The sequence below is a fragment of the Grammomys surdaster genome, unplaced genomic scaffold (assembly GCF_004785775.1).
Source record: "Grammomys surdaster isolate TR1022 unplaced genomic scaffold, NIH_TR_1.0 125852, whole genome shotgun sequence".
NCBI classification, from domain to species: Eukaryota; Metazoa; Chordata; class Mammalia; order Rodentia; family Muridae; genus Grammomys; species Grammomys surdaster.
In genome coordinates this window covers 3,080,940-3,089,933 of record NW_021620678.1, presented here as the reverse complement: position 1 = coordinate 3,089,933, position 8,994 = coordinate 3,080,940, and the positions used below count along the sequence as shown (strand labels likewise).

At 45.1% G+C, this 8,994-nt stretch overlaps 1 protein-coding gene across 1 annotated transcript; it reads left to right on the top strand.

Moving 5' to 3' along the window:
* Positions 1–688: 688 nt before the first annotated feature.
* Phf5a (PHD finger protein 5A) lies at positions 689–7,343 on the top strand. The gene is made up of 4 exons (XM_028790014.1): positions 689–774; positions 1,381–1,404; positions 1,915–2,081; positions 6,725–7,343. Exons 1-4 carry the CDS (start codon positions 723–725, stop codon positions 6,812–6,814), a joined length of 333 nt encoding a protein of 110 aa, XP_028645847.1. The 5' UTR covers positions 689–722; the 3' UTR covers positions 6,815–7,343.
* The last annotated feature ends 1,651 nt before the right edge of the window (positions 7,344–8,994 follow it).

Below are 8,994 nucleotides of genomic sequence, written 5' to 3'. Positions count from 1 at the left end.
TCCCCGCCCCCGTGAACCCACATCTCTGAGCTCGCTTACCTGCAACCGGGTGACCAGAAGGCTGTAAGGCGCCATTTTGTGCACTGACAAAGATGAGGTCGCATGAAAGTGACGTGACAGATGGCTCTCTTAAAGTATTGAAAGGGGCGTGGCTTATTGAGCGCGTCACTGTGACGGTAGGGCCTTCCTCCCTGAGCCAGAGTCCAGAGAGCGCAGTGGGCGGGGCTTACATGACGAGAACCGGGCGTGGAAGGGAAAGCTGCAGAGAAACTGCCAGCTTGGCGTCCGGCGCAACCCTGTCACCTTTACACTTGGGTGTGGAAGCTGGGAGGTGGGGGGGGGGGAGTCAGGAGTTCAAGGACATCCTTCATTCCATAAAAGAGAACACCCCAAACCCACATACTTCGCGAAAGCATGAAAGAAGCCCTGGCCTCAAACCTCAACACAAAAAGCAACATATGTAGAATGTTTATCCAAGAACAAACTTCAGTTTATGAGTTCAAATCTGGAAGAAAAAAGAATTTTATTCAAAACCTTTGGTGCACCTTGCAAGGACCTGGCGAGGAAACTCTCGCGAGAACTAGCGAGATTTGGTGCCCTCGAGGACAAAGGCTGACGGACAGCTGCAAAGCCAATCACAGAGATGTGGAAGTAGAAACGGTGTAGGTTAAAGGTCGGGCGGAAGTTCTCAAAGCTTCCGGCCGCCGGCTTGGAAAAGAGTTATGGCTAAACATCATCCAGATTTGATTTTCTGCCGCAAGCAGGCAGGTGTGGGTGAGTTAGAGGGCTGCTCTCTTTTGTTTGAGTGGGATGGTATTAGAAAGTGGGGGACTAGGGACTTTCACCTCCTCTTTAGGGTTTGGTTTGGAGGCTCCACGTTTCGCGCCTTACGGTCCCTGGGTATTCTAGAAGCGCTCACCCGGTTGTGGCTTCTTAGAAGAGGGCAGGAGCGCGCATCTGGGAGCCTAAGGCTGGCGGGAGCGTCTGTGCCAGGTTTGCAGAAGCCGTACAAGATTGCTTTGGATTCTGGAGGGTTCCAGACAGCTTTTTTTTTTTTTTTGACATGACTTTCATGTAAAGCAAAATTTAGGAGCATAGGCTGGGAGGTAGAAGGCTGGAAGATTGCTGCGAGTTCGACACTGGCCAGAGCTTAAAAGAAGTTCCAGGGTAACTCAAGCTACACAGTGGGATTCTGTCTCAAAAAAGTAGGGGGTGAGGGACAGTGGTGAGGGAGGAAAGGTGACTATGACAGCAATCCTGTATGGCACACTGTAATCATTGCTACCTTCCCCGTCTTCTATACTCAGCCTGACAAAAATCTTTCTTGCTACATCACAACCTTAATTTTAACAGTATGTTTTACTGTGTTTGATCTTGCAGCTATCGGAAGACTGTGTGAAAAATGTAAGCCGAACACACCCTCTCACACCTTGCCTCCTCTACTCGTTGAAGAGCCATCAATTCTAGAGGAACAGCAGAGAAGCCTTAAATAGATATTCCAGGCTTCAGAGGACACTGAATACCTGGCTGCAACCAAAGACTCCCCCACCATCCTCCCACTTATGCTTGCAGTTTTTAATACTTCATACTTAGGTTTTTTGGGGAAAAAAATTTCTACTTTTGGACAGTAAAATTTGTTAAAGTAGTGGGGACCTTCCCAGCCCAATATGTGTGCCAAAAGGACATGCAGTATGTTGACAGTAATTACATAGACTTAAAGGCTCCCAGACAATCTTCCAAACTCTTTGCATGCATGAATTGAGGTAGATACAGGATAAGGCTTATGCGGTCCAGATAGAAGGAGGTACTAAAGTCACTGTCAAAAGGAAACTAGTTATTTCCCACATAGGGCAGAGGAAAGATCTTAGGGAAGTAATCGCTATTGAGTATAACTCAGTTCTCCCCTCTCTACAGGTGATGGCAAATGTGTGATCTGTGATTCCTATGTGCGTCCCTGCACCCTGGTTCGCATCTGTGATGAGTGTAACTATGGATCTTACCAGGGCCGCTGTGTGATCTGTGGAGGTCCCGGAGTCTCTGATGCCTACTATTGTAAAGAGTGCACCATTCAGGAGAAGGATGTGAGTGTGGGCTGAGTTTCCTACCTGGTCGTCTTCCTTTTCCTTTGCACCATTTTGCCGCCCACAGCCATCTCTTCTGACCTGGTCTGTGGAGATTGCAGTGTTTAGCTAGCTAGCTAGGTAATTTCTCAAAGCCTGTGAGCCAAACTGGGTGTGGTCTACAACGGAGTAGTTATTCTCTATCATGGGCGGAAGAGAAAAGAAGCAAGTCTTTGTCAGTATCAAGTTAGGAGACCCTCTCCGTGTTCCTTTGATGTCTCCTGTGCATGGGAGTAGGGCATGTGCATGTGTGGCCGTCAGGGGCCAGCCTGTGGAGGTCAGTTGTCCCTCTATACCCTGGTCCTGGTTGAATACAGACTGCTAGCCTTGGCGAGTACGTTTACCTGCTGTCTCGGTTAGGTTTCTTATGGATGCTACCCTCGAATAGAAGCAGCTCGAGGGAAGGAAAAGGTTTACTTCTACCCCTCCAGGTAACAGTCTATCATCAAGGGAAGTTGAGGCAGGAACTGATGGAAAAGCCATGGAGGATCACTGCTTACTGGCTTTTTCCCTTACAGTTTGGTCAGCCTGCTTTCTTGTAGCTTCCAGTACCACCAGCCCATGAGTAGCACTACCCACAGTGGGCTGGGCTCTTCCATATCTGTCACTAAGAAAATGCACCTCTGGTAGACCTCAAGGTCTGATAGACCTAGTAGGCTTTTCTCAGTTGAGCTTTCCTCTTTTAAAATGGCCCTAGTGTGCGTCGGGCTGACATAAAGTTAGCCAGGGTCCCTGCTGAGTTGTCATTCTGTCAGCTCAGTTTTGTTCTTAGCCACATATAAGATCCTATGTTTGTATGCTAACAAGTACATAGGTGGTGTGTAGTAGCCACTCCGTGGTTCTGCCTGACCCTGACTTCCTCTTTTTCTTATAGATATAGGTGTCAGTGTGTCTCAGAATGGCCTGGAACTAAAGATCCTCCTGCCTCAGCTTTCTGAGTGCAGAGATTACAGATTTGTACCAGCACACCTACCCAAATATAGTTCTGTTTGGCCAGGGATGTGGGGTGTGGCAGCTGCTGAGGTGGTCTTGCTCTGTGGCCTAGGCTAGTCTAGTGCTCATTATGTAGTTCAGGGTGGCCTCAAACTCACAGCAGTCCTCCTGCCTCAGCCAGCTTCTTAGATAATAGGATTACTTGCCCAGCTTGGTTCTCTTAAACCTACTGTGATAAAGGACAGTTTAGGTAGATATGGTGGCCCAGCTGAGATAGGGATAGTTAGAGTTGATACCAGCCTTAAGTGAAAAGAATGGTGTCATGTGGTGAACTGGTTGCTGGCCTTATGTTTTGTTTCTTCACTGTGATGTGGAGAGGAAATGTATATTCCCTGAGCAGGGTTCAGTGAAGGGGTTTGTAGATAAGGCTGTAAGTGAGCTTAACCCTGTTCTTAGAACAACAGTACTAGCAACAAGTCATTGTTTGTCTTGTGACAGAATAAAAATAAGTAGAATATAGTCTGAATGTAGTCTGACTCAACTAATTAAAGATGCTGGAGTACCCAAGCAAAAATAAGGCAGCTGACCATGGTGGTACATGCTTTTAATTCCAGTACCCAGGAGGCAGTGGCAGGCAAATCCTGTGACTTCAAAGTCAGATTCCAGGACAGTCAGGGCTACACAGAGAAACCCTGTCTCCAAAAAGGAAGGAAGGAAGGAAGGAAGGAAGGAAGGAAGGAAGGAAGGAAGGAAGGAAGGAAGGAAAAGAAAGAAAGAAAGAAAGAAAGAAAGCAGAATGTAGCTCTTCATCCTCCCATGAACAGTGTAGGTAGCTTGTTGATGTCGCTTCCTTGTCCCTCACACTATGTAAGCAGAGGTTATTGGTTTTCTAACCTGTCTCAGGCTGTCTGAATAAACCTTGTGTCCACATTATACCATGTTGTCCTTTCCTAAGTCCTTGGTGTGTGCTCATGTTCAAGTGAACTAGACCTCAGCACTCGACATTCGGATGCTGCTTCCTGCTAGTACCAGAAGCCAGATGGGACTTGGGTGAGGAGGCGTTGTGTGTGGTACAAAGGGTGATGATGTCTGATAGTTGCTCGCTCTGTTGTGAGTGACTGTAATGATGTAATAAAGAGAAGTAAGGGAGTAACTAGCAAGCAGGAGATAGATAGCAACACATACACATCCTCAAATCGGGCCTCACCACATCCAGCAGAACTTGCCTGGGAAGCCACGTTTAGCTAGGGCTCCCAGTTGGGAGCTTTTTCTCCGTGGGTGAATGTCAGGCTTCTCTTATTCTCTGTAGACATTTTTATACCACAGAATAAACCTGTTGGGAGTGGTTTGCTTTCTTGGTGGTCTCGAGGCTTCAGTGTTTTAATTTGTTTGTTACATCTGTTTACCTGTGCGTGGGCATGTGGTATCAAGAGGACAACTTGCCTGGAGTTTCTCTTCCCTCACTGGCAAGTGCTTTGGCCCACTGAGCCATCTTAACAGCCCAAAGCTGCAGTAAGCTCTTACCTGCTTGCTGTTTTTCCCTGTCAGTGTCAGAAAGTGAGAGGGGCAGCCTGACCCGGGATGGAATGTTAGACCAGCCGAAAACCAGTTTATGGTGTTGAATCTACATTGTTTGGGGAAAGGAGAAAGTAGTGAAATCACAACTTCAGTTAGGTTGAACCCTCTCCTGCCCCAAACTCTCTTTCCAATTACCTGTGACAACTAGAACTAGACTGATCATATTCTGTCTTCTACGGAGTCCATGGATCTGTCTTCTACCTCTCCTTTTCTCAGGTGTGGGTAACAGGGCCTAATTTTGTAGTTCAAGGATGATACTCCGTTTTTGGTACTGCCCCTAGAAGGTGTTCCTGGGAGACAGGCCTCTCCACTTTGTACCTTTGGTACTTAGGAACTGGGGTGTGCTTAGTGTCATGGGAAGAAAAGGTTCACACAGTTCTTAAAGCTAAAGCGTTTACGTAGATAGAGACCACACTTTCTTGAGCTTTCACAGATACAGCTAGAGTCTGTGTCTGGCTTAAGCGTGGAACCAGAGAATAATTACTAAATGTTAATTGCCATCTGACTTGTCTGCATCCATCATGTGATCTGATACCTTTGGATACCTGTCTCTGAGAATTATTTTAGACCTACTTGGCATTATATGGGAACATTCTGAGGATACTTGAGCCCAAGCTCACAATTACTCGGCACTAGTTTCCAAGGAACACAAAGCAGTACTGTGACATGATCCAGCCTCTCATCCTTACTGACAGATGATCATGTAGATGAAGTGCCCGGGCTTTTTCCTGTGCAGAAATCGTCCTATGGCAGAAGCCATTCCCCTTATTGTTCATCTCTTCTGCAGCTTTTATAATTTATAAGGTAATTAATTAGGTCAGTAATCTTAGCTGAGTTTTTCAAAACCTCAAAAATAATCAGGACTCAAGAGTCGGGCATGGTGATGCATGCCTGTAATTCTAGCACTTGGTATGCTGAGGGGGAGAATTGCCAGTTTAAAACTGAGTCTGGGGCCAGGTGGTGCACACCTTTAATCCCAACACTCAGGAGGCAGAGGCAGACAGACCTCTTGAGTTTGAAGCTAGCCTGGTATACAGAGTGAGTTCCAAGGCAGCCAGGGCTACACAGAGAAACTGTCTTGAAAAACCAAAAATAAAATAAAACCAGTCTGGGATACTGTATCTCACAATACAGGAAGTCTACCAGGAGACCAGTGTCTTCAGGCCTTAGTACTAGAGGACTGACTTGTATGTTCTCATGATGTGACAGCAAACAGATTGCATTGATCCCAATCCAGGCAGGCAGACAGTAAGAAAATAAATAGCATTTGCAGAGTTTTAAAAGTATTTTTTATTTATTTTGAAGTATGGTAGCTGAGCACAACCCATCCCGGGTCCTCTAGATTAGCACCTAACCTTCTGAGCCAGCTCTTCAGCACCCCGGTTTCTCTAATGAGGAATGAAGTACTAAGGAATAAGATACTGTTGCTAAGAGTCAACTTGAAGTTGCACATGATTGTAATCCTGGTAGAATGTTAAATGAGATAGAAGGCAGTGTGGTTGTCCTGATGTCGCCAGGCTTAGTGTGTGCATTTCACTTCCTCCAGCCATTTCACTGTCATTTCTCAGACTGAAAAACATCTTTTCCCTTTCTTGTCTTGCTATTTCTACTGTTTTTACCTGGTTTATTTTATTTCAGATAACTGGAAAGTTGAATAAACCTTTAACCCAAAAGCTATAAAATGGTCTTTAAGGAGCTGACAAGATGGCCCAGTGAATATAGGCCTTTACTATTAACCTGACCCTGAGTTCCGTCCCCAGAACCCACATGTCCTCTGAGCTCCTTGCACGCACCATAGCATGCATATGCACACACATTCTAAATAAATGTAAACATTTTTTAATTAAAAAAATGGTCTTTGAAAACTCATAAAAGAGCCAGGATGTGGACACCTTTGATCCCAACACTCAGGAGGCAGAGGCATTGGGTCTTTTTTCTTTTTGGTTTGAGGGAGATGTTGGGGGCCAAGCAGTTAACTCTGGAGCTTAGGGCACTGAGGTGAAGAGGTATGCTTCTCCTACTCCTGGGCTAGGTTTCATCTTCAATCTCTTGAGACAATTTTAAGAACTTAACAACTCTATTCTGTTTTTCAGAGAGACGGTTGCCCAAAGATTGTCAATTTGGGGAGCTCTAAGACAGACTTATTCTATGAACGCAAAAAATACGGCTTCAAGAAGAGGTGATGGGTGGGTGGCTCCTTTCCTCCCCCATCAAGCTGCTGCTGCTGCTGCCAGAAAAGACGCCTACTACCACCAGCAGAAAGGGAACGGGGGAGCTGAGTGTCACCAGAGCAGCCTGCTAGTGCTAGTGTCCTGGCCCCCTGCCACTCCTTTCCCTCCCCATGTTCCTGAGGTGGAATCTGGAATCAAGTGCCCATAGAATGCTCTAGCAGCCTGGAGGAGATGTCGCCCGCTTAGTCCTTAGTTTCCTTTTTGTTTTTAGTTGGAAAAGCAAGGCTCTGCTCTCCACATTGATCTTTCTACTCAAAAGCTTCAAAACAAGTCTGTGCAGCCCTGATGATGAAACTGTCATGTCAGAAGTGTGGTCTTGCAGCAGCTATGATGAGGTTATCCTGTGACCCTCAGTGTGGCCAGGTGCCATCAGAACAGTAATGGGACCTGACACCTACCAAGTAGTGCTGGGTTCATGTTATTTTTCTTATAAATTGGAAGTTTCTTTTATTCTAATAAAGTTGATGTGTGTTTCCTGGAAGTTGGTTATCTTCCCTGTTAACTTTGAGAGTCTACTTTTAGTCATCTAGGTTTTGGTGACTGAAACTATCATAGAGGCTGTGGGGCTGATGACTAGAAAGAACTCGGGACTCCTGAGAGTGAATGAGTCCATTTTAGTTCTAGTTTTTTTCTTCCTGTCCAAATCTCTTTTTTTGTCTGACTCATTAGCTGGCCTGAAAATTGTTGAGTACCCTCCTGTCTTAGCCTCAGAGACCTGACATTTCACGTGTAAATGACCAGACCTGAGTTTTCTAATACCGATTTCAAAGAGATGTCATACAATAATGGTAAGGAAAATAAGATTAAATTGATTTATTAGAAGAACTTTGATTTGTTTCATGCAGTGTGTGTATATATATACACATATATACACATATATACATGCATATACATACATACATATTGAAGGGTATGTTTCCTTTCTTAAAAATTGTAAGATTTTGTGTATGAATGTTTTGTTTGCATATATGTATGTGTATTGGGTGCATGCTTGGTACCTGCAGAGTTAAGGGCATCAGATCCCCTGGAGTTTTGGATGGATATGAACTACTGTCTAGGTGCTAGGAATCAAACCTAGACCCTTTTCAAGAGCAACTGAGTCATTTCACCAGTCCCAACAAATATCTTGTAAGTAAATTATCCAAATTAGAAAATTCAGACATACCTATCTATGTGGGTCAGTTCATTTCTGCCTAGTGATGTGAGAATTTTCAGGGTGGCTATTTCTGTGTTCAGTAGGTCTTTAGTGCCATAGATTTGGGTGCTGGGAATCTGTGTACTTGGCCTTGTTTATACTCCAATTTAGTAACAAAGTCATGACAAGAAATAAATTTTGGTTTGGGTCTAAGAAAAAAGTTTTCATGGTCATATATGATGTACCATGTACAGTTAAGACAGCCTCTTCCCTGAGAATGGAATAAAAGACAGAACAGGATCTGTTACAAGCCACAGGATGCACAAAGGAAGGAACTTGGGTGGGCTTGGTGAGCACCTCAGGAGAGCAAGACCAGACAGGGATAAAGCTGATCCTGGTAGGTTTCCAGGTGCTTTGCTCTTAAGCCACCTGGTCCTTCTACCCCAGGCCCTTGGTGCTGGGGCCGCTCAGGTGCAGTTTCCATTGCTTTTTCCCTCTTTCTGGTGTTAGGGATCAGTTCAAGTGGCACTGTGCTCTTACCGCTGCAGGATTTCCCCAGCCTTCTTGTTGACCACATGGTTTAGAACTTCTATCCACCAGTGTTTGGGAAGCTTCTCCCTAATTTGAACGAAATAGCCCCTAAACTGTACTTTGTCTGCCTTAATGGAATGCCTTTAGAAGGCCATTAAGGGAGTTTCCACTCATGCCCAGAAGCATCTCAAAAGGCATGAAGGCCCAGCCAGCTATACCACTCCTGGGCATATACCTAAAAGAAGCTCCAGCATATAACAAGGACTCAGGTCAGTGGGTAAATTCAACTCAGCTGTAGAATCTATTTCTCTGTGATCTAATATCCTAATCCCAGTGTTTATTTTGTTTCTGGTTGATCTGTGGCCAAGAGAAAACAGAATGGGTTAAGAATACCTCCAATGTGGTCTGTCAGTGGCATAACATTTGTTAGTTTCTGGGTTCGGTCCCCTGTACAGCAAGTAACGAG

Excerpts from the sequence above, each read along its gene's own strand:
- Phf5a (XM_028790014.1), top strand. The coding sequence starts at position 723 with ATGGCTAAACATCATCCAGATTTGATTTTCTGCCGCAAGCAGGCAGGT. Across the intron at positions 775-1,380 it reads CCGCAAGCAGGCAGGTGTGG|CTATCGGAAGACTGTGTGAA; the intron begins GTGAGTTAGAGG and ends TTGATCTTGCAG. Across the intron at positions 1,405-1,914 it reads CGGAAGACTGTGTGAAAAAT|GTGATGGCAAATGTGTGATC; the intron begins GTAAGCCGAACA and ends CCCTCTCTACAG.